The sequence below is a fragment of the Phocoena sinus genome, chromosome 10 (assembly GCF_008692025.1).
Source record: "Phocoena sinus isolate mPhoSin1 chromosome 10, mPhoSin1.pri, whole genome shotgun sequence".
Classification (NCBI taxonomy): Eukaryota; Metazoa; Chordata; class Mammalia; order Artiodactyla; family Phocoenidae; genus Phocoena; species Phocoena sinus.
This window is the reverse complement of record NC_045772.1, coordinates 54,218,548-54,246,148: the sequence shown is the minus strand read 5'-3', so window position 1 is coordinate 54,246,148 and position 27,601 is coordinate 54,218,548. Positions and strand designations below refer to the sequence as shown.

Genomic DNA, 27,601 nt, shown 5'->3' with positions numbered 1-27,601 from the left:
GACTATTTAGTGTTGGTCCTTTTTGTACTAAATGAGATGATACTGCTAAGTGATGGCATTTATGCCCTATGTAGTCATGGTGTATTCTAGGTTGCCTGGCCCTACCTCCAGTGCTGGGTTTATAATTTAAATGACATATATTACAAAAAGAAAAGAGAAAATGAAACTCAGAAGACCTGTAAGATTATGAAAGTTTGAGATATAAAAGGAATTAAGAGGAAAGGTAGAAAAAAAGTCCCTTCCCTAATTACTTCCTACACTGTAGCTTACCTCTTGTTCACATAAAATATTTTACTGTTGAAAAAGACATGTAAATAACTTTACAGGCTGTATAGCCCACCTCAAACATTTTTTAACTGTTGATATTATTTTCATTGCCTAAGAATAATACAATAACAAGTTCCATGATATTATAAAGGGTTCTCCCTTTTACCTTGAGGTAGGGGCCAGACTACCAGTTTGGACAGTATTATTTTTATTAGAAAATTCCAAAATAGATATCATAGTTACATGAGTACACATAAATTGATTTATAATTGAAACCACAAAATATAACGCCGTAATCTATTTTTAAGAATTGAATATGCTTCATTCTGGAGTTTTAGCCAAACAGTATATGACATATAGTCATAGTTTATAGCATCCAAGTTATCAGCATGAACTCAGCAGGCTGAACCTTTCATAGTTACCAAAACTATTTAACTTATTCCATGAGTGGTAAGCAAGCTTTGAAAAACTTTTATTTCCATTAATATAAGTCTGAACTGTTATAAGAACAGGTTTCTACTACTCTATGTGCAAGCAACTAGCTTCACTTAAGGCACTTTGTCACTTTACTCCAAGACAAATACCTTCCTGCAGCCAAAAAAAAGTTAACCTATATGACCGTATGTCTGTGTCAGTCATTACATGTTCTAATTAATGGCTCTAGACATCTACTTGATAAAGTAATATTCGGTTCAAAATGAAGTCACATTTTATGGTATTATCAACTTAAAAAATTATTTCATCTTGAGATAAAATATTGTGGAAAAACTACCTCCGCCGTCTATTTTATTTTAAATCCTAAATTATTTAATTCAAAATGGAACAGAGCTGGAGAATTAATTTATTCATAATTTTAATCTTGCCGTAAAGGAAAGTTGGATTGTTTTGTTATTAAAGAAGAGTTAGAAGAAGTAAGAACACAGCCAGAGTTCACATAAAAGTTTGTTTTCTGAGGTTCAGCTGATCTGTACTCTCCCTTCTAAAAATGGTTGATCCAAAAGGCAAGTTTAGAAGGCTGCACTTTCATGATAAGGAACTGACAATGGAAGCAGTAAATACCTCTTTAAAGTTCATTTCTTGCTTGCCCTCTTTCTCAGTTTTTACCTACTCAGGCTAATTTGCAGATGCCTGGGACGATTAGACAATCCATAATTTCTACCAGTCAAGTAAATGAAGGAAAGAAAATTCTGAGCTTCTCTCCCAGTTAACCAGTAGTTTGCTGTGGTTAAAATTAATGCAGATTTTACAGCAACAAATATTAGCATTTTCATTTACTATAAGTAATTGACTTGAAATTTGGGAAATGAATAGTTGAGTACATCATTTGAGTGCTTATTTGATCAGTTACTTATTAGTGCAAGAGGCCATCATGTAAAGTTTTTGCTGTATATTATCACTTTGTTTCTCTCTACATTTTAACATGTTTAACGTGTGGTTTCTTTTACTTGAAAATATATTTTATTCTTTGCAGTGTTTGAGCAATACACCTCCACTTACTGAATATTTCCTGAATGATAAGTATCAAGAAGAACTGAATTTTGACAATCCCTTAGGAATGAGAGGTGAAATAGCTAAATCTTACGCTGAATTGATCAAGCAAATGTGGTCTGGAAAATTTAGCTACGTCACACCAAGAGCCTTTAAGGTTAGTATGGTAAATACATTTTCAACAAGGCCTATATCACACCCAAGAGGACAAAAATCTTTGGGAAAGGGGTAAAAAATCATAGCTATTACAATGGTTTGTGGCCCTCCAAAGGGACTCAGTACATAAATACATACACGGCATATATGGTATTAAATTTTCAGGGTGGGGCACATAATAGATGATTAATTTAAACTGTCCAAAAAGAGTTCTGGAGGTTGGTAAAGGAAATAATGAAATAAAGTTTGAGAAACACTGGTATGGTTCAAAATGACTACAGACAGCAGTGAGCATTTGCAGATTGTTTTAGAATACAGCACATCTCTAAGAAACCTACATAAATATTTTATACAAATGTAGACTAAATTTGGGCATGTCATTAAACTCTAAGAACTCTATTTTGCGAGTCATTATTGGTTTGAAAAATTATTGAAATGAAACTGGTCTGCAAAGTGAGCACTAAATATTAATTAAATATATTTTCAATATAATTCTTAAACTTCTATGTTTTTTCTTATTTGTGAAGTAGTTAATTCTTAGAATCAAAATCTCAAGTAATTTAGTTTGTCATTCAAATAAGAATTGAACTGAAATTTAGCTTTATATTGTTGAAGTTTTCCTAATTAATTATATGGGTGAGATTTATGAGAAATTTTAAACGTTTGAAGAAAATAAGCAGTTTTCAACCGTTTTTTTTTTTTTTTTTTTTTTTTTGCGGTACGCGGGCCTCTCACTGTTGTGTCCTCTCTCGTTGCGGAGCACAGGCTCCAGATGCGCAGGCTCAGTGGCCATGGCTCACGGGCCCAGCCGCTCCGCGGCATGTGGGATCTTCCCAAACCGGGGCACGAACCCGTGTCCCCTGCATCGGCAGGCGGACTCTCAACCACTGCGCCATCAGGGAAGCCCTCAACCGTTTTTTATACAACTTAAATGATGTTCATATAGAACATGGACTGGGCCACATTTTATTAACTATGTACTAGTTCTTAAAAGATAAAAGACAAATCAAAAGAAGTCCTGCATTTATCTTCCTTAACTTTCCAAACTTAGGACAACCTAGTTCAGACAAGTCATTTCTCAACCCTTATCCATGATTCCAATTAGTTTCATTTTACAAGATGTTCGCAATTATGTGTAAATAGGTCCTTGATATCTGACTTTTTTCTTTTGCATTTCTTTTCAGTTTCATCAAAAAAATACTTAGCACTGCAAAGACTAGGAAAATTATATATGAACATGAATATTCTTTTTATCTCTATGAGATTTATCCTCTCTTTACACACAGAAATTAAATGAGAGCATTGTACTTTTTTTTTTTTTGCATTGTACTTTTTTCAAGTGACCCAGAAATGTTACTGAATTTTAAGTCTTTAGTGTTTCCCAATCCTTCGTACAAAACTATACCATATTTTCTCAATGTTCTCTCCTATTTCTGTTCTATTTTACAGATTAGTTATCATTATTAAAATATTTTTAGATATGTAATTCTTTACGTGTATTTATCCATATGTAATTATCATATCTGCATATGACTGCAAAAGTGCCACAAGTTGATTTGAGTGTTACACATAAATTTTAGGAAGTAGGTGAATTCACAAATATGGAATCTGTGAATAATGAAAATTGACTATATATTTTTTAAATCAATCTTGTCCCTAGAACTGATTTTATAGTTTTGCTTCTCTTACAGACACAGGTAGGACGTTTTGCACCTCAGTTCTCTGGATACCAGCAACAAGACTGTCAAGAACTATTAGCTTTCCTATTAGATGGACTACATGAGGATTTGAATAGAATTAGGAAAAAACCATATATACAGTTAAAAGATGCTGATGGAAGACCAGATAAGGTAAATTTAACCATATTATTGTCACCATTGTTATAATAATGTGGTATCTCTTTGTAATATGTGTCTGTTTTCCTTACAGGTAGTTGCTGAAGAAGCCTGGGAAAACCATTTAAAAAGAAATGATTCTATCATAGTAGATATATTTCATGGCCTTTTTAAATCAACTTTAGTTTGTCCTGAATGTGCTAAGATTTCAGTAACATTTGATCCTTTTTGTTACTTGACACTTCCATTGCCCATGAAAAAGGAACGTACCTTGGAAGTTTATTTAATTAGAATGGATCCACTTACGAAACCTATGCAGGTAGGAAGTGATTAATTTCTTTGCATTTGTTATTTTTATAAAAGATTAATGTTGAGTCCTTATGCCTCAAGTACAATTCGATAATAAGCTGTTTTGCATAAGAGATTTTTATACACTAATTAGTACAACTTTTCAGAATCTTGAAAGGGTGAGGGATGTGTAAAGTACCATTATTTGTCATGTAAAAACAAAATTCTCAAAGACTTTTTCTTATCAAAGAAAAATGAGAGGTGGTTTGATTTTACAATGTTGGTATGAATATTAGCTTACAAAGATTAATAACATAGTAATTTCCCAGTTTTCCAACTTGAACTTTCTTTAATGTTCATTGTAATATTTTTCCTACTGGCTGTTGGAAGAGAAACTAATACTTGCTATACATTTTGATTCATATAATGATAAGATAATGGTATATTTTTTTTTTTAACATCTTTATTGGAGTATAATTGCTTCACAATGTTGTGTTAGTTTCTGCTGTATAACAAAGTGAATCAGTTATATGTATACATATATCCCCATATCCCCTCCGTCTTGCGTCTCATTCCCACCCTGCCTATCCCACCCCTCTAGGTGGTCACAAAGCACCAAGCTGATCTCCCTGTGCGATGCAGCTGCTTCCCACTAGCTATCTATTTTAAATTTGGTAGTGTATATATGTCAGTGCTACTCTCACTTCATCCCAGCTTACCCTTTGCCCTCCCTGTGTCCTCAAGTCCATTCTGTACATCTGCATCTTTATTCCTGTCCTGCCCCTGCCTTTTTTTTTTTTTTGATTCCATATATATGTGTTAGCATACAGAATTTGTTTTTCTCTTTCTGACTTTCTGACTTACTTCGCTCTGTATGACAGACTCTAGGACCATCCACCTCCCTACAGATAACCCAATTTCGTCTCTTTTTATGGCTGAGTAATATTCCATTGTATATATGCACCACATCTTCTTTATCCATTCACCTGTCGATGGACACTTCCATCAGTTGCTTCCATGTCCTGGCTATTGTAAATAGTGCTGCAGTGAATGTTGTGGTACATGACTCTTTTTGAATTTTGGTTTTCTCAGGGTATATGCCCAGTAGTGGGATTGCTGGGTTGTACTGTAGTTCTATTTTTAGTTTTTTAAGGAACCTCCATACTGTTCTCCATAGTGGCTGTATCAATTTACATTCCCACCAAGAGTGCGAGAGAGTTCCCTTTTCTCCACACCCTGTGAGGCATTTATTGTTTGTAGATTTTTTGATGATGGCCATTCTGACTGGTGTGAGGTGATACCTCATTGTAGTTTTGATTTGCATTTCTCTAATGATTAGTGATGTTGAGCATCCTTTCATGTGTTTGTTGGCAATCTGTATATCTTCTTTGGAGAAATGTCTATTTAGATCTTCTGTCCATTTTTGGATTGGGTTGTTTGGTTTTTTGGTATTGAGCTGCCTGAGCTGCTTGTATATTTTGGAGATTAATCCTTTGTCAGTTGCTTCATTTGCAAATATTTTCTCCCATTCTGAGGATTGTCTTTTCGTCTTGTTTATGATTTCCTTTGCTATGCAAAAGCTTTAAAGTTTCATTAGGTCCCATTTGTTTATTTTTGTTTTTATTTCCATTTCTCTAGGAGGAGGGTCAAAAGGATCTTGCTGTGATTTATGTCATAGAGTGTTCTGCCTGTGTTTTCCTCCAAGAGTTTTATAGTGTCTGAGCTTATATTTAGGTCTTTAATCCATTTTGAGTTTATTTTTGGGTATGGTAGTAGGGAGTGTTCTAATTTCATTCTTTTACATGTAGCTGTCCAGTTTTCCCAGCACCACTTATTGAAGAGGCTGTCTTTTCTCCATTGTATACTCTTGCCTCCTTTATCAAAGATGAGGTGACCATATGTGGGTGGGTTTATCTCTGGGCTTTCTATCCTGTTCCATTGATCTGTATTGCTGTTTTTGTGCCAGAACCATACTGTCTTGATTACTGTAGCTTTGTAAAATAGTCTGAAGTCAGGGAGCCTGATTCCTCCAGCTCCGTTTTTCTTTCTCAAGATTGCTTTTGGCTATTCAGGGTCTTTTGTGTTTCCATACAAATTGTGAAATTTTTTGTTCTAGTTCTGTGAAAAATGCCCTTGGTAGTTTGTTAGGGATTGCATTGAATCTTTAGATTGCTTTAGATAGTAGAGTCATTTTCACCATGTTGATTCTTCCCATCCAAGAACATGGTATATCTCTCCATCTGTTTGTATCATCTTTAATTTCTTTCATCAGTGTCGTATAGTCTTCTGCATATAGGTCTTTTGCCTCCTTAGACAGGTTTATTCCTAGGTATTTTATTCTTTTTGTTGCAGTGATAAATGGGAGTGTTTCCTTAATTTCTCTTTCAGATTTCTCATTATTAGTGTATAGGAATGCAAGAGATTTCTGTGCATTAATTTTGTATCCTGCTACTTTACCAAATTCACTGATTAGCTCTAGTAGTTTTCTGGTAGCATCTTTAGGACTCTATGTATAGTCTCATGTCATCTTCAGATAGTGACAGTTTTACTTCTTCTTTTCCAATTTGGATTCCTTTTATTTCTTTGTCTTTGTTTGTTTGCTCTGGCTAAAACTTCCAAAACTATGTTGAATAATAGTGGCCAGAGTGGGCAACCTTGCCTTATTCCTGATCTTAGAGGAAATGGTTTCGATAATGGTATATTCAAATACCTGTAATTTTTAGGCATCTTAAGAACCTGGAAAAGAAGTGGAAATTTAGTTAGGCTAAAAATACTTGTTTCAATAATGTTCTAATCTTTTAACAGTTTGGGTTATCAAATAACACTTAGTCTATGCAAGAGCCCTGTGCTAGACCTTAATATCAGTTGTCTGCCTGATTCCATTGCCTAGTGTTATAATTGGATTATTTTATATTTTATGGAGCAAAACACTATATTTTCTCCTTTTATTAATCAGTTAATCGTTTTCTGATGCTTGACCCACCCTAATAAAATATTTCGTTCCTTTTCTTCCTTCTGTTACCCTAATTTCTATTATAGCACTTACCAAATTTTATTATGACCTTTGGTTTACTTTAACTTTTGTCCCCAGACCATGAATTCTTTGAAGAAAAGGACTTCGTATATCTTTGTATTCCCAACCCTCATGACTTAGAAGTGTTCAAAAATTTTATTCATTCAAATGGGCACCTACTGACTGTAAAGCTCTGGTAAACAAAACAGACATAGTTCCAACTTTAGAAGATTCTTTACTAAAGATCTTAGTTTAGGGTTCCAGCCAGAAGTGCAGTTTGTTAGAGCCTGTTAGTCGTATTAGTCTGCTCGGGCTGTCATAACAAAATACCATAGACTGAAGGACTTAAGCAACAGAAATTTATCTCCCCACAGTTCTGGAGGCTAGAAGTCTAAGACAAGAGAGCCAGCCTGGTGGTTTCTAGTGCAGACTCTTCCTCACTTACAGATGGCCGCCTCCTCTGCTGTGTCCTCACAGTGCAGGGAGAGAGACTGGGAGCACAAGCTTTCTGGTGTCTCTTCTTACAAGGATGCTAATCACATCATGAGGCCCCCACCTTCATGATCTTATCTAAGTCTCTCAAAGGTTCCATCTCCAAATACCATCACATTGGTTGTCAGGGCTTCACATAGGAATTTTGAGATGACAGAATTCAGTCCAGAGCAGTGTTCATGAAATCTTTATGAAAGGTATGCTTTGAACAAAATTGTCATCGTACCATTCATTTAGTGGAAGTGTTTGGGTTTACTGTCAACAGGGCACAGAATATGAAGTATTCATAAAAATATAGTACTTTCATCCAAAATAATTAAAGTTGGTAGAGACTAGTCATGTACTCAGTTATGCAAATTTCACCCATTTCTTTTGCTATTTATCCATTTGCTTCATGAACTGATTGAACCTGGTATCTTCATGTCAGTATTTCATCCAGCAGTGCTGAGAATATTTTAGATAACAAGAGAGACATGGCACTTGCCCTTATCCATGAGCAAGGTTAATAAATACCTGCTTTTATTTTTGGCCAGGGGCATATATGTTCACATGTCTAAAATCACATCCTTTAGATACTCACCTATTCACTTGTTTAGAAGTATAGGATTTTTAACATTCTTTTGAATGGAGAGAAGGTATAGCAATACTAAACTATATCCTTAACCTCTCTAGTTTGTAACTTTACAAATATATGCCAGTGAGTATAATGGAATAAGAGAGGAGTATAAAAAAATGAGTAAAAATTTATTGCAACATAAAATAAATGTACTCTATTTCTCTATACTCATTTGTTAAAGATAGTACTTTCCCATGCCAATAATATAACATCTATTATGTAGAAGCAAATTGAAATCAAATTACACATTAACCTGGAAAGTATGTGTTGAATGGTCTTCTGTAATTTGGGTTTTAAATTATTTTTCCAGCAATGTGAATTTCACTAATTTACCTCTTTTCTCACTTGGTGACCAGAAACATAAATTTGTGGAGGTTAGAGCCGTGATCAGCACAGAGGAATTGTGATTTTTTTTTCCTCTTGGAGACAGTAACAACTCAAATACAAAACGATCACCTCATTAACACTGTGCTTTAACCAGCTCTAGAGGAAAAGGGAATTAGCTAGGTTGGCCCACTTGATGAGTTTTCCCATCACTGAAGGTGATTTGAGTCATGGACGTTTATTTGTAATTGTGTTGAACATGTGTTATGTATTGGACTCACATACTGTGCAAGATGCTGGAAGTACAAGGGTGTTCCTAGTCATTGTTCTCAAGAAGCTTTTCATACAGTGTGAAAAGTGCTCTGACAGGGTGCTGTAGGGATATACAGAAGGAATAACCTACCCAAAGTGGTGATGATGCCTTTGCTGAATCCTGAAGGGTGATTAGGTTTTAAAATTAATCACATGAAAGTTGGGAATAAAGTATTATATAGAACAAGAGAGTGACACGTACAAAGGGCTGAAGGCAAAAGAGAATGTGGCCCACTTCTGGAAACTACAAGTAGATAATATGGTAAGCAGAAGCTAGGTCACAAAGAACCTTGATGCTTTCAGAGCAAGTTTGGACTTCATCCTAAAAGACTAAAGGAGCCATTAAAGTGTATTAAGTATAAAGAGATTGTGTGGTCAGATTTGTATTTCAGAAAGAACATTCTGGCTAGTGCAGAGATTGGATTGGACGGGCTTAGATCAGATGTACTAAGACCAGGTAGGAGGTTTTTGCAGTGAGGAGATGACAGAGGACAAGGGCTTGAACTCTTAAGCTAAGTGTCAGGATGGCAGTCAGATAGAAGAACCAGTTGAATATAGGAGTTGAAAATGTATTAAGAGTATTCAAGTTTATTGAATTGGAAAACTGAGAGAGAATGGTACTATTTGTTTTAATGGGAGATATAGGAAGAAAGGTTTAAGAAGAAACCTATTTTAGTATTGGATATGTTGGCCTAACATGACCTAAATCTGTGTTTAGTATTGGACAAGTTGAGATTCATGAGGAAAATTTAGGAGAGATATCAATAAGCCTTGACTTTATGTATGTAGACTAGAGGAGAGAGGTCTGTGCTTGAGATATAAATTGGGTGGTGAGCTCTATGAAGATGGTAGTGAATGTCTTAGAAGGATGAGATCACCCAAATGATCATCTAAATCAGAACTGTTTTTTTAAAAAAAAGGGCCATATTAATAATTATACCAGGACATCAGGCTAACCTAGGACTCGCCAAAGCAAACTGGGATACATTGTCACCTAGTCTAAGGAAAGCGTATAGAATCAAGAAGGCTGAGGATAAAACTCTGAAGGCTAATGCTAGAGGATAGTTCTTTACTCAAAAGAAGGTGTGACCAGGACATTAAAGAATAAGAAGTGTAGTGTCATAGGGAGAGGAAAATTTTGAAGGAGGCAGTGGTCAGCAGTAATGCTGCAGAGAGTTCAATAAAGTAAGGACTGGTAAAGATTTAGTTAAATGATAGTATTGACAGCCTTGGTAACAGGTTAAATAAAGAGGTGAAGGCAAAAGCCAGGAGTGGATAAATAAGTGAATGAGAGATAAAGAAGTTACGATAGTCAGTGTAGACATTACTTTACAAGGTTACTTATAAAGCAGAGGAGAAAGGGAGATAATTAGTGGAAAATTATTAGAAAACAGTGAGAGACTGTTTTGTTTTTTGAGACTTGTATACAGTTCAGTGCTTTTATAAGTCAAGATAAAATGAAATAAAGGATAATTGCTGGGTTTATGTTCTAGAGCAGCGGTCCCCAGCCTTTTTAGCACCAGGGACCGGTTTCATGGAAGACAGGTTTTCCACGGAACAGAGGCAAGAGTGGGATGGGGTGGGGGATGGCTCAGGCAGTAATGTGAGTGATGGGGAGTGATGGGGAGCGATGGGGAGCGGCAGAAGAAGCTTCGCTCGCTCACCTCCTGCTGTGCAGCCCGGTTCCTAACAGGCTGAGGAACAGTACTGCTCTGCGGCCTGGGGGTTGGGGACCCCTGTTCTAGAGGAGGCAGAAAAGGATAGATGCCAGTGTTAGCCTTGAATGGGGAAGAGTAACACCTGATTCTCTTTCCTTGTGTCAAAAGAGACAGAGAAAAGGACCTTTTAGACTCAAGTTTGTAAGGGGAACAGTGAGTTGGAGATATTCCTATCCAGTAGCCTATATTTTGCTCAGTGAAATAGGTATTCTGCTGATAGTGAGGGGAGAAGTGGTAAAATTAAAAGCCTAAGAAATGGTGAAGATTTTAAATAGTTATTGAGAAAAATAAGAGAATAAGCGAATAAAGGCTACACAGAAGAATTTCTGGCTGGTGTTGAAGGATCAGCTGAGATTGAGCACTGTGAGTCTGTAGTACACCAGTCTCTGAAGCTGAGCAGTTTACTCCAGCATTCTAAACAACTCTGAGAAAGTACAGCAAGAATAAAACTGAATAGCAAAGTAATTAAAGTTTTTGCAATGAGTGGTTGAAGGGATGAATCATGGGGGTGGAAGGGCATGGACATAGTAGGGAACGGATGAACTAGGAGAAAATTGAGAATTAGGAGGACTAGACATCTCAGTGCAAGCCAAGAATAGGAAAGAATGAGTTTCCAGGAAAAGTAAATAGTGATTAAACAGTTAAGAGTCTAAGATGTCAGAAGTGGTGCAGGAGATGGCAAGGTCCAAGAAGTGAACTACAGTTGAAGCAAGTGTAGGTCTTTGAATTGAGGAGTCAGGGAACAATAAGATAAACCATCCATGTGGACTTTGTCACCCAGGATGATGCCAAGTTTGGAGACAAGACACGGTGAGCCAGATGCCACCGTGAATGTGAGGAAGCAACCAAAAGGTCCATCTCACCTAGTGAATATTTTCCAAAGTAATAAATGTATTATTTTCTTTTTGTTTTTTAGTACAAAGTGGTTGTCCCCAAAATTGGAAACATACTTGATCTTTGTACAGCGTTGTCTGCTTTGTCAGGAGTACCTGCAGATAAGGTAGGATGTTTCTGGGTTTAAAGTATGTAAGTTGGAGTTTAGTTTTTCACTGTTGTAAAACCAGCTTAATAGAAATTTATTTCCTTTTAGATGATAGTTACTGATATATACAATCATAGATTTCACAGAATATTTGCAATGGATGAAAACCTTAGTAGTATCATGGAACGGGATGATATTTATGTGTAAGTATGAAATCTATTTTGCAAATATTACTTGAGAAAAAATTGAAAAGAAATATCATAAAATTTTCAGAGTTTATAGTCAATTTTATCCTTGTAGGTTTGAGATTAACATCAATAGAACAGAAGATACAGAGCATGTGATTATTCCTGTTTGCCTGAGAGAAAAATTTAGACACTCAAGTTACACCCACCATACTGGTTCTTCACTTTTTGGTCAGCCTTTTCTTATGGCTGTACCACGAAACAACACTGAAGATAAACTCTATAATCTTCTGCTTGTGAGAATGTGGTAAGTGCCAAACAGGTCTACATTAACAAAAAAAAATACTAAATAGCTAATAAAAGTAAACATGCAAGGTACTATCAGAATATAATTAGTTGTCTGTATTATTTCAGCTTTGTTTAGATGGGTAGCAATGTAAGAAATCACATTATAGTCTAATCCAGTTTCTTGATCATGTAAACCACATTACTGAGGTAATTTTAAACCCAGGAAGCATAAATTCTTTTAGTTGTTTTACACCAAAAGTTTACAGTTGGAAGAAAATAGGAATTTATCATGTTTGCACTCTGAAATCATAACAAATGTCATGTGCTTCATTTCTTTATACACCGTGCTCGTACTGATAACAAGAACTCATACTAATAAATATTTTTATTTAAAAGGATAAACTTTCATGGTTGATCCTTTTGCAAGGCAACACCTTTTTGTTTTCCTAAAACCTTGATTTGAACTATAACGTAATCAAGAATGCCATTTGCTCCCTTTCTTTTATCCTTTATAGCTAACATATTTAGTTTTCTTTCTTGCATACCTATTTTAATATTGTAGTCCCATAAACCATACATAAAGATGACATTATAAACTATAAGTGGTCTTAGCAATAATATATATATATCATCTAAATGAGGATCTTTATAAAATAATTTTATGTCAAGAAATTATTTGCCACAAACTTTTAACATATAAAAGAAGATGTTAAAACCCTAGAAGTAACAAATTAACTTATTTTTATAAAGACAGCCAAACACAAATGATTACAGTATCATATCTTGAGTTTGAATTTATCATTGAATCCACTAATGACCACTGTTAATTGTATTTAGAGGTTTTGTTTTATTGAAAGAATGAAAAACTTTTTTTTAAGTTTTTGCCTTTATAGAACTGAACTTGTTTGATTTCTGATGTTATTTAAGCCGATATGTCAAAATATCTACTGACTCTGAAGAAACCGAAGGATCCCTACACTGCTGTAAGGACCAAAATATTAATGGGAATGGCCCAAATGGCATACATGAAGAAGGCTCACCAAGTAAGACTTCCCTATTAAATTGTAAAAACTTTTCACTTGGGTTATTGCTGCAGAGAAAAATTAAGAGGATGGGGATTAAGGAACTAAACAATATTTGCAAGCCTGGGAAAAATAGTGTTAGTGTTAATAAGTTTTAAATGTAACATTGGGTTTATTTAAAGATTTCTAATATCTAATTTTAGGTGAAATGGAAACAGATGAGCCAGATGATGAATCCAGCCAGGATCAGGAACTTCCCTCTGAGAATGAAAACAGTCAGTCTGAAGATTCAGTTGGAGGAGATAATGATTCTGAAAATGGATTATGTACTGAGGAAACTTGCAAAGGTCAACTCATGGGACACAAAAAACGATTGTTTACATTCCAGTTCAACAACTTAGGCAATACTGATATCAACTACATCAAAGATGATACCAGGCATATAAGATTTGATGATAGGCAGCTTAGGCTAGATGGTAAGTATTTGTGGAAAATGGCTTAAACACTAAACTTGAGCACATGTTACTTTTTTTAGGTGAAACCATGAAATTCAACACTATCATGAAAAATAACATTTATGTATCTATCTACATTTTAAAATGAAAAGCCTTCATTTCGAAGTATACTAAAACACATGTCGGTGTTTATTAAATGAAGGTTGGACTTATGCTTAAGTTTTTTTTAGCTCTAAAGTATCTTAATGGCTTGGAAACGGCTATTTACCCTGATCACCTAGTGCAAGTAGAAGAGACGGCTATTTGTTTATTCTGGTATATATCTTAACATTAAAATATATTAGTTTTTAACATTAAGGCATATTAAATCTTAAAGAAAAAATATGTTTTCCACCTTAGAAAGATCTTTTCTTGCTTTGGATTGGGATCCTGATTTGAAAAAAAGATATTTTGATGAAAATGCTGCTGAGGTAAGTCATCAATCATTCCTTCTTTATCTTTCCCTGTTGATCACACTGTTTTGTTACACTCTTTTGCTTCTACCAACTATGTTTATTTTGCAGTAAAACATTGGTTATGTGCTAAAAGAGAAAAGGCTTGTTGGTTTTGAAACTGCTTTCTGTTTAAACTTCCTGGTTGTCCATATAGGTGTGTACACAGGAATTATTAGAAGTGTAGTGTAAATCTCAGCTGAAATATGCTTTGATTTTTTTGAGAACATTTAGGAGTTTTTCATTACTATTCATAGTAATATGGTATCACTAAAATGAGTTTTGTTTCATTTGTTTTCTTAACTCAAGAAATACTTCTCTTTAGGATTTTGAAAAACATGAAAGTGTGGAATACAAACCTCCTAAAAAACCCTTTGTGAAATTAAAAGATTGCATTGAGCTTTTTACAACAAAAGAAAAGCTGGGTGCTGAAGATCCCTGGTAAGAGACAATATTAAATAATTGTTTCTAATTATTTTTTTTTTTTTTTTAACATCTTTATTGGGGTATAATTGCTTTACAATGGTGTGTTAGTTTCTGCTTTATAACAAAGTGAATCAGCTATACATATACATATGCTCCCATGTGTCTTCCCTCTTGCGTCTCCCTCCCTCCCACTCTCCCCATCCCACCCCTCCAGGCTGTCCCAAAGCCCCGAGCTAAAATCCCTGTGCCTTGCGGCTGCTTCCCCCTAGCTATCTACCTTACTACGTTTGTTAGTGTGTATATGTCCATGACTCTCTCTCGCCCTGTCAAAACTCACCCTTCCCCCTCCCCATATCCTCAAGTCCGTTCTCCAGTAGGTCTGCGCCTCTATTCCTGTCTTATCCCTAGGTTCTTCATGACATTTTTTTCCCTTAAATTCCATATATATGTGTTAGCATACGGTATTTGTCTTTTTCTTTCTGACTTACTTCACTCTGTATGACAGACTCTAGGTCTATCCATCTCATTACAAATAACTCAATTTCATTTCTTTTTAAGGCTGAGTAATATTCCATTGTGTATATGTGCCACATCTTCTTTATCCATTCGTCCGATGATGGGCGCTTAGGTTCTTTCCATCTCCGGGCTATTGTAAATAGAGCTGCAATGAACATTTTGGTACATGACTCTTTTTGAATTTTGGTTTTCTCAGGGTATATGCCCAGCAGTGGGATTGCTGGGTCATATGGTAATTCTATTTGTAGTTTTTTAAGGAACCTCCATACTGTTCTCCATAGTGGCTGAACCAATTCACATTCCCACCAGCAGTGCAAGAGTGTCCCCTTTTCTCCACACCCTCTCCAGCATTTATTGTTTCTAGATTTTTTGATGATGGCCATTCTGACTGGTGTGAGATGATATCTCATTGTAGTTTTGATTTGCATTTCTCTAATGATTAATGATGTTGAGCATTCTTTCATGTGTTTGTTGGCATTCTGTATATCTTCTTTGGAGAAATGTCTGTTTAGGTCTTCTGCCCATTTTTGGATGGGGTTGTTTGTTTTTTTGTTATTGAGCTGCATGAGCTGCTTGTAAATTTTGGAGATTAATCCTTTGTCAGTCTAATTATTTTTTAAGGATTTATACTGAGGTATGTGGTACATCAAACTGAAAAAGTGATATTTAAATTCCCTTTGATTTTTTAACAGTAAGCATTTCTTTATCTGCTAATAATGTATTAAGAGGGATGAAAATGTCTTTAAAAATATTATTGTAATGTTAAGCTTTAATTTTGTTACTATATTTTCCATAATAGCCATTTTACTGTGAATAAGTAATTTTAGTTACATTTTCCCAAGAACTTTTAGCTGTGCAGCTATTTCAAGAGAAGCTTTTTTAGGAAAATCACAATATGTTTTGTGGTATTACTAATTCCATTAGAGTCCAGAAGTTTTGAGATGTTTCTAATGCCTGTATCTCAGCACAGTTTTATAATACATCCATGTCTTTTTAGCATACTCTAATGTAAATAATCTAGCCCTCATTATTTCTTTGAATACTTATATACAATTCATTTTTAATAGTTAAATCTATTTGGAAAATGTATTGATGATAAAAATAATAATAGAAGTTCCTATCTGTTATATATTAGGCATTACCTAATATTACCTCTAACATTATCTCTAACAAGCTTTAAATATTTCTCTTTATTTTTAGGTATTGTCCAAATTGTAAAGAACATCAGCAAGCCACAAAGAAATTAGATTTATGGTCCCTGCCTCCAGTACTTGTGGTACATCTCAAGCGATTTTCTTACAGTCGATACATGAGAGACAAGTTGGATACCTTAGTTGATTTTCCTATCAAGTAAGTTCTGATTGTGCTTCATAAACATTGGGCACCTCTAGCTTTTTTTTAGACATTAGGTAACTTTGCACACAAATTTTAGGTGTTTGGTTTTTTTTGTCTATTTACTTTTACATATAGTTGACTTTAAATATTATATTGGTTTCATGTGTACAGCATAGTGATTTGATGTTTTTATACCTTACACAGCATACAAAATTATTATAATACTACTGACTATATTTTCTGTGCTATATACTAAGTCTCTTTGACTTATTTTATAACTGGTAGTTTGTACCTCTTAATCCCCTTCACCTTTTTCACCCATCCCCTTCACCTTTTTCACCCATCCCCCCACCTTCTTCCCTCTGGCAACCACCAGTTTGTTCTCTGTATCTGTGAGTCTGTTTCTGTTTTATTTGCTCATTTGTTTTTTTAGCATCCAATCTCAGTTTTTGAGTGTATTTTGGGGTACTTCTGACAATTTGTGTGGATCGGTAACAATTTTTATTCCTTCTTAAGAGGTCTTTCAAAGATCAAAGAGAAAATATATTTTTTAAAAAAACAGAGTAAGACTCTTTCTATGTTACATTATCTTATGAGTTCACTGGCCCTGTTTATAAATCTAAGATACTTCATGGGATCTTAGTGATTTTCTTTTTCCCAGGACTTATTTCATCATTAATCCTCAATTATTTCTAAATGCTTTTTTAAAAAGACTAATGTGAAAACAGAATAACGGAATTGCTTAGAAGGAGGATGATGCAGTAGTGTAGTAAGTCATCCCTATTGTCATCCTTCAGTATTCTTATTGCAGCGTCCAGAGTATGACATCCTATTTGTAAAAATGTGTAAAGAAGTCTGGAGACAGCATCTTGGTAGCCTTTTTTGTTTTTCTTTTAAGCCTTCACTAAACATAATTGAGAATTCAGAAGGACAAAAAGGGAATAGTGTATCTTCATTCATGGAGTCCAGGACTTTATCACATGCTATCTTGTGACAAGAACATGCTACTCTCCCATTTCGCTAAAAAAAATTGGTAGTATTCTTTCATATTTCATGATATTTGTGCACCAAATTTACTTAACACAGTTAGTAAGTAAACAAATACTGAAGGCAGGTGTCTGTGCATGCAGAGGTGATTAGAAGGAAATAGGCGATGTAATATTGAAAACATTCTTTGGATTGCTTATTCTAATTGGTGTTTATAAATTTAAAATTGAAAACGTTTTGCAATTATAGAAAAAAAATGCTAATTTTCTCTTTAACAAAACAAAATTATGAGCCATCAAAGTTTTCAAGAATACAGCATTTTGAAAATGTGAGTACAAGATGAAACAAAAGTAATGATAAGCTAGGACCTTTTAGAGCTGTATTTGAAATTTAGAATCATAATTGCTTTTTAATTATGTAAATACAAGAAGAATAACCAGAAATAATGATAAGCTATAAAATGGTCATATTCCAGTTTCATGCATGCTAGATTATATAAACAGTTCGTTGTATTGCAGAGAATGTTACCCATTTAGGTTACAGAGGTCATCAAAACCTGAAAAATATAGAATAGATATTGGGGTAATATTTAAATATATACTTATATTTAAATTATGATAAAATTTCTTAAAAAGTTGTTTTTCACTGTCCCTTTATTCTTCCTTAAATAAATCATTTCTGAAAACAACTTTAAAAAATAAAAGAACCCAAATGGTAAATGGTGATGTCTGTATTTCCTCATATAGTAAGAGAGAAATGTATTAGCATGAAAACATTAATCTGAATAACAACAATCTTTGGAGAATTTTTAAATTCTCAATCCCTAAGAAAATTTTTGCCAAAACATTCAAATCTCAAGGGTATGTATATAATTTGTTTTATAAAGTTATTTGGCTCTTAGTAATTTCTTTAGTGAGATAGATAGATAGATAGATGGGAATACACTTAAATGAGAGTCAAACAACACTGAGAAAGGAGAGTAGAATTCATTACATTTAGGGAAAAACGTAAAACTAACTTGATCTCTTTTTTAAACAGTGATTTGGATATGTCGGAATTCCTAATTAATCCAAATGCAGGTCCTTGCCGCTATAATTTGATTGCTGTTTCCAACCACTATGGAGGGATGGGAGGAGGACACTGTAAGTTGATAGTTTACCTTTTCACTAAAATCGTGGTGTTTGATAACTCCAGACTTTTTTCCTTAAGGTATTTATTACTTCTTAAAGGGAAAATGTAAGATGTGTCTTACATATAGTAGTCATTCAATAGATATTGATTAATGAATGAATCAGCTTTTGAACCTTTTTTTTTAACATCAAGAGTAGAGGATTGAGTAAATCATGCTCCATAGTTCAAAGCACAGGAAATCACTGGTCATTCAGAGCTCCTGTCCTTCCCCATTCTCCTTCCCCTTCCGTTTCTAACTTGTTTGATGTATGAGCTCTCCTGAATTGTGCATCATTGTTAATTTACATGATTGTTACTCTGCTGTGGATCTTACTTTTCTCTCTTGACACTTAAGACTTCTCCATATTACTTTGTGTCAATTTAATTCATTGCTTCTAACCACTCATGATTTATATATCTACCATATTTTATTTCTCTATTCGCTTCATAGTGGACATCCAGATTATCTTTAACTTTCTACCACCACAAGAGCAATAAACATCATTATGATCTGCTACGTGAGAATTTCATTGAGCTACATACCCAGATGTAAGATTGCTGGGTTATAAAGTAAAGTACTGTGAGATGGCTCTCCAGGACGGTTATACCAGTCCGTGCTCTCCAATTGATAGGTTTTTCTGTTGAACCAGCATTGCATTCTGGGATAAATTCTAGTCTTGAAGTATTTTTTAGTATACCCAGTTGGATTTGGTTAGCTGATTTTATTTAGGATTGTTAAAATTTAATTCATAAATGAAATGATACTGCAATTTTTTTATATTGTTCTTACTTTGGAATCAAGATTACAGTCTAGCCTAATGAAACAGGCTGGGATACTTTACTCTTTTTCTATTTCCTGGGGCAGCTAGTATTATATAGGAATTAACTATTCATGGAAGTCTAGTAGAATTCACCTGTAAAACTATCTGGGCTTTACAGTCATAAATTTTTCTATTTATGTCATGCTTACTGAAGTATATTGTTTTCTTTTTCTAAAATGTGTACATTTTGGCATTCTCCATTTTTCTAAAAATGTATGTTTTCCAATATATTTGAGAGTAGCTGTTTGTAATACTCTTGTGCTGTTTTTTGTTTTTTTTTTTCTTTTTTTTTGCGTTACGCGGGCCTCTCACTGTTGTGGCCTCTCCCATTGCGGAGCACAGGCTCCGGAGGCACAGGCTCAGCGGCCATGAGTCATGGGCCCAGCCGCTCCGCGGCATGTGGGATCTTCCCGGACCGGTGCACGAACCCGTGTCCCCTGCATCGGCAGGCGGACTCTCAACCACTGTGCCACCAGGGAAGCCCTTGTGCTGTATTTTTGTCCCTTTTTTGTTCTTTTCTGTCTTGTCAAAGAATTAGCTTTCTATTTTATTACATTTTTCTTATTGTTATACATGTATGTATTCTATCATTGATTTCTTCTCTTCCCTTTGGTATATTTTTCTTCTTGTTAATTTGAGTTTGCTCTGTTTCTCTTTTTCCAGCTTCTTGTGTTGAATGCTTATTAACTTTTTGTTTTCCTTTTGTTCCCCTCTATTGAAGGCTATAATTAAAGCTGTAGATTTCCCTTTAAATATTCCTTTATCACTATTCCATAAATATTGAAATGTAGTATTCATTGTCTTTCAATTCTATATATGTCTTTAGTTTCCTTTATAATTTTCTGATTATCCCAAGATTATCTCATCATATGCTTTTTCAAATATATGGTTTTATAAAGCTCTCCTTTGTTTCTTAATTTTAATTTTATTTCATAGCATTTAGGGACATTATCTATATTATATTAATCCTAGGAGTTTATTAAGGCTTCCATGGGGCTTAATATATGGTCTGTTCCTTAAATGTTTGTGTACTTGAAAAGCATACGTATTCCCCATTTAAACATAGAGTTCTATATTTCCGTTGCAGTTAATCTGATCAGTTATATTCAAATCATTACTATCTCTGGTTATTTTTGATGTTCATTCTTTTTCTGAGAGGAATTTGTCAGGACTCCTACTGAAGTGTTGATTTATCTGTTTCTTCTAACAGTTTTATTAATTCTTTTGCATTTATGTTTAAAATGGGTAGCTCTTCTTTCTCTATTGTTCCTTTTACCAGAATTTGATATTCATTTTTCGTTTTGTCTTTTTCTCAGAATTACAAATATTAATTTAGCTTTCTTTTGATACCATGATTTCGTTTGCAAACTCTGTGTGCCTTTTTGTTAGATTTGTCTCTTATAAATCTATATTATTGTTAAGTCTTATCTTTTTATTTTCAGACTTATTGGTCTGAAAATATGTTTCTTTAAATTTGGAAGTGTGGTGGTCTTGATTTCAGATTGACAAATTTATAACCCATATTGGGCTCCACCCAAAAGAACAATAGTTTTGTTTAAGAGGGGTAGAACTATTTAGAAGACAAAGCTTATAGAGTCACTTTTTAGAAACTATGACAGCAAATAATTGTTTTGAGTACATTTTGCAACTTTGTTTCCTCAGTTACTGTATAGTTTATACAAAGTATGGATGGGAGCAGTGGGCATTTTTTTTTTAACTTAAAGATAAAGTAGATCTTTAAAAATTTGTGCAAATCAATTGATCGTTTTTCTTTTTTTTTTTTTTTTTTTTTTTTTTTTGGGTACGCGGGCCTCTCACTGTTGCGGCCTCTCCCGTTGCGGAGCACAGGCTCCGGACACGCAGGCTCAGTGGCCATGGCTCACAGGCCCAGCCGCTCCGCGGCATGTGGGATCTTCCCGGACCAGGGCACGAACCCGTGTCCCCTGCATCGGCAGGCGGACCCCCAACCACTGTGCCACCAGGGAAGCCCAATTGATCGTTTTTTACCTTTCCTTTGCTCTGTACTTTTGTTAAAGACTGGAAAAGATTCTGGTGTAAAAACCTCTACAAATCAATGAGATAATATTGTTGGAAAAATATTAGTCATAGAAAATTTAAATTTTGGTTGAAAATTCAAACTTTGGAATCAGAAACAGGCCTGAGTTTAAATCCTGACTCTGCTACCTAACCGCTATACTGTTGGACAAATTAAACTTCTCTTGATGCCTCCCTTTCCCCATCTCTAAAATCAGAAGAATAGTAATGATAGTACCTTATTTTGAGATAATACATGTAAAGTGCATAGCACTGTGCCTGATACACCAGAAGCACTACATAAATGTTAATCACAAGTTATTGTCATTAGTATTGTTATTCTGTGAATTAAAAAATAATAAATCTGTCCTGTTTGTCCCTGGGATGAAAAAAGTCACATATTTCAACTTATATGAAAGTATCGTAGGTTTCTAGTTTGTAGGAAATTATTCTAAAAACCTTTAATCATTGGAATCAGTTAAATACATGATAGACAGGCCTTATATAGATGATTATCATGTAATTTTAATAGGTATTCCCTATATTAGATGGTTTTAAAGTTTTGAGGGTTCCCTCCCAGGAAACCCACAGCTCATTTAAGTCACAGAAGTGATTATATTTTTTCATTAGATACTGCTTTCGCAAAAAATAAAGATGATGGAAAATGGTACTACTTTGATGACAGTAGTGTCTCAACTGCATCTGAAGACCAGATTGTGGTAAGTGTGTCTTTTATTCCTGAAAATCAAGGAATCTACTGTTTTAAAAGGGGCCCATGAAACACTATAGTCTGTATTCTAGCAATTCTAATAGGTGAGAGACTTGCTCTGCTTTAAAGAAACGTAAAATTGTCCTCTAAGTGGAAATCTGTCTACTAAATTTGCCCACTAACAGAAGCATAAGTTGAAACATGAAAATTTTTCTGGTTTTCAACATGAAAACTGGAGAGTTCTAATGAAAATATTACATTTTCCCCTGAATAATAGGCTCAGACATTCTAGACATTGACTGCTTAAAGTCAGAATGCTAAAGTAGAAAAAAAACCAAATCTTTAAGGGCCTTACCATACCTCAGATTTTTAAAGTCTTATCCTTTCTGACAATTACATATTCAAACTCTAAATGATATAGTTATATAAAACAAATTACAGATTTTAAAAAAATTAATGCTGTGTATTTGTTACTTTGATGTTTTCTGAATAGTAGAAAAATTAGGAAGTTAACATCTAGTCACACGTGCATCAGTTTATCAGCCACAGCTGGAGCCAAAATATTGGCATTTGTTTTGTTTCCCATCAGAGCACATTTTTATTGTCAGATATGGATTGATGAACAGACGACTGGTATGTTCTAAGAAGAAAACTAAGAATTGCTTGATAGGAATTTATTATTCTATAAATTTTGCCTTTCTGTATATTTTACTTATTGATGACAGTATTACAAAGTATGAGAATTAAGATATTTGCTTATGTGATGATATTTCCTATACAGAGGTTTTCTGGTGATGTTGGGGGAGCACTGACTGCTTTACTTTATTTCATGATTCAAATTATATATTCCCTGAGGGCAGAGACTAGTTTTTTACTTTTTTAGTTTATAATGCTTTAAAGGTCTTCAACTAAAATTGTTCAATTTAATAAATTAATAAACTTCTGAGCCCAATTACTGGCATAGTTTTAATTGGTCATTGGATGAACAGATATGAAATTATTTTGAATTGTTTCTCTGTAGATGTTTCATATTTTTATCTATATATGTGTATATAATTTATATATATTTATATATTAAATTATGTACCGTTGCTTATCTCCCTACAGCTGTAACAAAGAACAAAAAGACTTTTGAACTCTTAATATTTTAATATTTTTTAAAATGTGTATACGCCTAAGTTAACTACATTTTCAGTTTATATTTAGACTTCTAATCTCATATCATATCCCTCACTTTTCAATTCTGTTCTCCTTTTTAATCTACCAACCAAAACATCCTGAAGTTGCCAACATTGTCCTTCAAAGTCTATTTGACAACACTGCCCTAATCTTGCTTTCAAATAAATAATATATCTTGTTTATATACAGTAAGTGAATTTGATGTTACCTTACATTTTAACAATGACAATTCTTCATTTAGTCAGCAGGTACTTTAGTACCTTCTATATATAGCGCTCTATTCTAAACAAGGTTAAAAGACAGCTATCTGTGATTTCAAGAGGCTTACAATCTAAAGGTGATGAGAAATGAATTGACAATTGTATATGATAATTACTATTAAGTATCTTGGCTGTATAGGTTGGAGGCATCTGTCTCAACTGATTTGGGGTTTAAGGAGACAGGGCCAGTGCAGGAAGTTTGCATAGAGAAAGTGGTGTTTGATGCAAAGGTATTCTAGGCAGAAAGAACAGTACCTACAAAAGCAAGGAGGCATGACAGAATATAGCATTTAGGGGAACAGCAAATAATTTGGTGTTACCGAAAGGAAAGACTCTTGTTGGGGATATGGAGCAGAAATTAGGCTGGGGCTAAACCTAGCACTCAGATCAAGAAAGATGACATTTTTCGTTGTTTAGACTTTTTTTTTTTTTTTTGCGGTACGCGGGCCTTTCACTGTTGTGGCCTCTCCCATTGCGGAGCACAGGCTCCGGACGCACAGGCTCAGCGGCCATGGCTCACGGGCCCAGGCGCTCCGCGGCGTGTGGGATCTTCCCAGACCGGGGCACGAACCCGTGTCCCCTGCAGCGGCAGGCGGACTCTCAACCACTGCGCCACCGGGGAAACCCTAGACCTTTTCTTAAAGTTTGTAAGAAGTATTGGATGGTTGTTAAGTAATAGAAGAACATTATTAAATTTGCATCTTAACATGTCTTACAAACATTTTAGAAGACGGGTTGGAGGGCACTGAGTAAAGAAGCAGAAAGTTCATTATTGTCTCCAGAGGAAAGGAGGCTGTCATGTAAGTTAAGCAACAAGAGCTTCTAAATTTAAAGTAGTGGTAGTAAGTATATAGACAAAGGGAGAATGGATTTGTGAGCTACTTAATGGATAGAAATAATAGAACTTGATTAAGATTAGATATAAAGATGTAGAGAGGGAGAAGATGAAGATGACTCTTCAACATTCACTAAGGTAGTAAACGTAGGAAGAAAATTTGCTGTGAAGTTTGAGATACATGTATAATAGCTATGTGGAAATTTCCATTAGGAAATGGGACTAATAGAACCAGGGTGAGTTAACTCAGGGGTGAGAACTGGCTTCAGTTATAAATCTGAATTGTCTGTCTTAGGTAGCAGTTAAAACCATAGTTTCGAATGAGTCACCTATGGGAAGATACAGATTGAGAAAGAGCAGTAGGCTGAGGACAGAACATGATTTTTTTTGAAGGTCAGCATTTAAAGAGCCCACAGAAAAGTAGAAGAAACTGTAGAGATGGAAGATCTAAGGAAAAGTGGTGTAACAGAAGCCAAAAATGCTTTAATGCAGGAAAGAGGAGTAATAAAGCATTAAATGCTACAGAAAGATTAGCTAAAAAAGGCATCCATTTAATTTGTTAATAGGAGGTTTTTGAGCCTAGTGAAAGCCATTTCATTAGAATGGTTGCGGCAGTCACATTGAATTGAGGAGTGTACGTGAGAGTGAATGATGAATATTAGATTTTCTGTCTCCAGCCTGGCTGTGAGGAAGAGGAAGAGGTATATGGCAGCTAGAAGAAGAGGTAGAATGGAGAGGGATTTATGATGGGAAAAGACTTAAGTATTTTTTATGCCCAAAAGTCCAGTAGATAAGGACTCATTAAAGATACACAGTGATGATTGATGGAGCAATATTCATAAGATGGTAAGAAAAGTTAGAATCTAGAGCAAATACAGAATGAAGTTATTACTATTAGAAAGAAGCTTACCTTTTTCTTAGAGACAGGAGGGAAGAAAGCATAGAATTCTATTTCATTTTAGAGTAACTAGGTTAATCTGTGATACGGTTGGATTTATTTATCTATCCAGCTAACTTAGAAGAGAATAAAAAATGTTAAATCCAGTGACCATTTTTCCTTTATATATAGAAGTCATCTTATATTTACTCAGTTTTAGTAACCCCCATTTGACCATGTGTGGTTTTCTTGATTTATGTCCTGTCACCAAAATTGGTTACCAGCTAAAAATTCATGCTGTATTTAATGTTAACTTTAAGAATCACAACCATTTTAACATTCTTTTTTTTGTTTGTTTTAACAGTCCAAAGCAGCATATGTACTCTTCTACCAGAGGCAAGACACTTTCAGTGGAACTGGCTTTTTTCCTCTTGACCGAGAAACTAAAGGTGCTTCAGCTGCCACAGGCATCCCATTAGAAAGTGATGAAGATAGCAATGATAATGACAATGATATAGAAAATGAAAACTGTATGCACACTAACTAATGAAAGTCCTAGAAGCCATAAAAGAGAGACTTTCCTGCTGGTGGTATCAAAATGATGAATTTACCCACCACATTAAACAAAAGTCTGAGATGGGGAGTTTCAGATAACTGAATGTAAATCCTTTATCAGATTTTAACTTGTGCAGTACTTGAAGTGAAACACAATGAAAACTTTAACAGAAATTGTCTCTTAATACATTTACAGTCTTGTATTTACAAGCTAAATATATATAGGAAATCACAAATAAATCCCTTTTAAGTTTGCTGCTGTTTTGATGAATTATGTTTTCTTTAATTTTTTGGATGTGAGTTAATTGATGACAAACGTTAAATTTGTGGATGTTGGTCATTTATTTTGCTCAAATAATACTGCAAGAAAACTGGCTGAACTTAGTTTTTGGATAATTAATTCATGTGCATTAAGCTGCCACATATACTACTATGATATTTAGCTGCGGTATCCATGTGGCATAAATACTGCAGTAGTATTCTTGGAAAACCAAATTTTCAAATCTTTACCTGGTAGTCAATGTGGGCCTGTTATAAAACCAAATCATGATACAAGAAATAATCTTGAAAAAGTTATTTCCTTTTGTAGTATCATAAAAAATCCGGAATGTTATGTTCATCTTATTACTACTGTGGAAACAGGTTCTAGATTTCACACTTCATCGAAAGTCACTTTTCAGTTAAATGTAAGTATTTTTTACTGCTATTGGGATCTATCCCTAGATATTCAAATTCTTTTTGACTTGCTTTAAAATGCATATCTTTAATCTGGTGTTGGTCCAAAATTAAAATTTTGGCTGTCTGTTTTTCTCTACCCCATTTTTTGGTAATTTGGCAACTTTCAGCTCTCCCAAGTATTGTAATATAAGGATAAACTTAATAGTATTCTGTATCCATAGTAATAATTACATCAAGCTTAGATGAGAATTTTTTTTTCATATACTGGCCTTTAAATCACTAATGGACAATTGGCTTTACAGGTAGGTCTGTTAACTTTCTTTGTGTGTTCCTGATGGAATTCACCATAGCCTTACAGCTTTTCTCAGAAGGTAACTTGTTACAAGAGAATTGGCATTTGCATGTTCCAGAGTCAGAACCTGTACAGTATATAAAGTATACAAACCTTGAATTTTATTTTAGTTCACCACATTCAAGGATCCAGGATGCCAAAAATATGTGTGAACATTTGAAACATTTTTCATTTGCTGCTTTTTCCCTTTGATCTAGTTGAAAGAATGTATTGTCAGTTGGCATACAATACTGCCTTTAATAGAAAATAAATGCTGGGGCACATTTCACATATCGACTACCTGAGAAATTGCTTTGTGTCCCACTGTTATTAAAGCAAAAAGTATAATGTTCTTCACTTGAACTAATCAAATACAATAGATTATAAATTGTGTATTGTAAATAAAAGTTCACTCTGTGAGTGCACATTTTGGTAAATTATTTATTTATGTTAGCATTTAAAAGTGAAAGAGAAATGCATTTGACCAGGATAAATGAGGTATGTTGATCATGGCTTTGCTTTATACCGTGATATTAAAGCTGGTTTTTCATCCTGGTATTTTTAAAGCTGCTTTGGGTTTTTCCTTTTTTCTCTTCTTTTCTTTTCTTTTCTTTTTTTCTTTCTTTTTTTTTTTTTTTAATGTAAACTAACCTCCTGCATGACAGAGGTTAAAATTTTGTCTGCACTTGAGTTCACTTGCGTTTACATTTGAAATGTGCATGTTTATTTATACAGATTTCAATAAAGCTATTCAAGGCCTTATTTAGTGTTTTATTTCTTACTCTGAATCTTTTAATAAAAATCCTCTATTTTATGGTAGGTGACCATAGACTTTTTAGTTATACAGTTAAAAATAGAAAGGAAAGCATGTCATAGCTAAGTAAATCCTACTGTTAAGGACATGTTTTAAAGTTGACGTTTTCAGTTTAAATATTTAGTCATTGAGCAAATGTGTG

General features: G+C 34.4%; 1 protein-coding gene across 5 annotated transcripts in view; it reads left to right on the top strand.

Annotated features, from left to right (window-relative positions):
* Nucleotides 1–27,286, top strand: part of USP15 (ubiquitin specific peptidase 15) — a 131,121-nt gene extending 103,835 nt beyond the window's left edge. For 4 of the 5 annotated variants that reach the window (XM_032645045.1, XM_032645044.1, XM_032645046.1 and 1 more), the window contains 14 exons: nt 1,739–1,912; nt 3,603–3,761; nt 3,841–4,065; nt 11,426–11,509; nt 11,600–11,694; nt 11,792–11,983; nt 12,892–13,007; nt 13,190–13,462; nt 13,841–13,911; nt 14,258–14,373; nt 16,075–16,224; nt 18,235–18,338; nt 21,852–21,940; nt 25,446–27,286. In XM_032645045.1, coding sequence (XP_032500936.1) covers nt 1,739–1,912; nt 3,603–3,761; nt 3,841–4,065; nt 11,426–11,509; nt 11,600–11,694; nt 11,792–11,983; nt 12,892–13,007; nt 13,190–13,462; nt 13,841–13,911; nt 14,258–14,373; nt 16,075–16,224; nt 18,235–18,338; nt 21,852–21,940; nt 25,446–25,628 — 2,031 coding nt within the window. In that variant the 3' untranslated portion in view covers nt 25,629–27,286. Of the gene's footprint in view, nt 1–1,738; nt 1,913–3,602; nt 3,762–3,840; nt 4,066–11,425; nt 11,510–11,599; nt 11,695–11,791; nt 11,984–12,891; nt 13,008–13,189; nt 13,463–13,840; nt 13,912–14,241; nt 14,374–16,074; nt 18,339–21,851; nt 21,941–25,445 lie in introns of all 5 variants that reach the window. The other variant, XR_004351700.1, reaches the window with a different exon arrangement.
* Nucleotides 27,287–27,601: the final 315 nt, after the last annotated feature.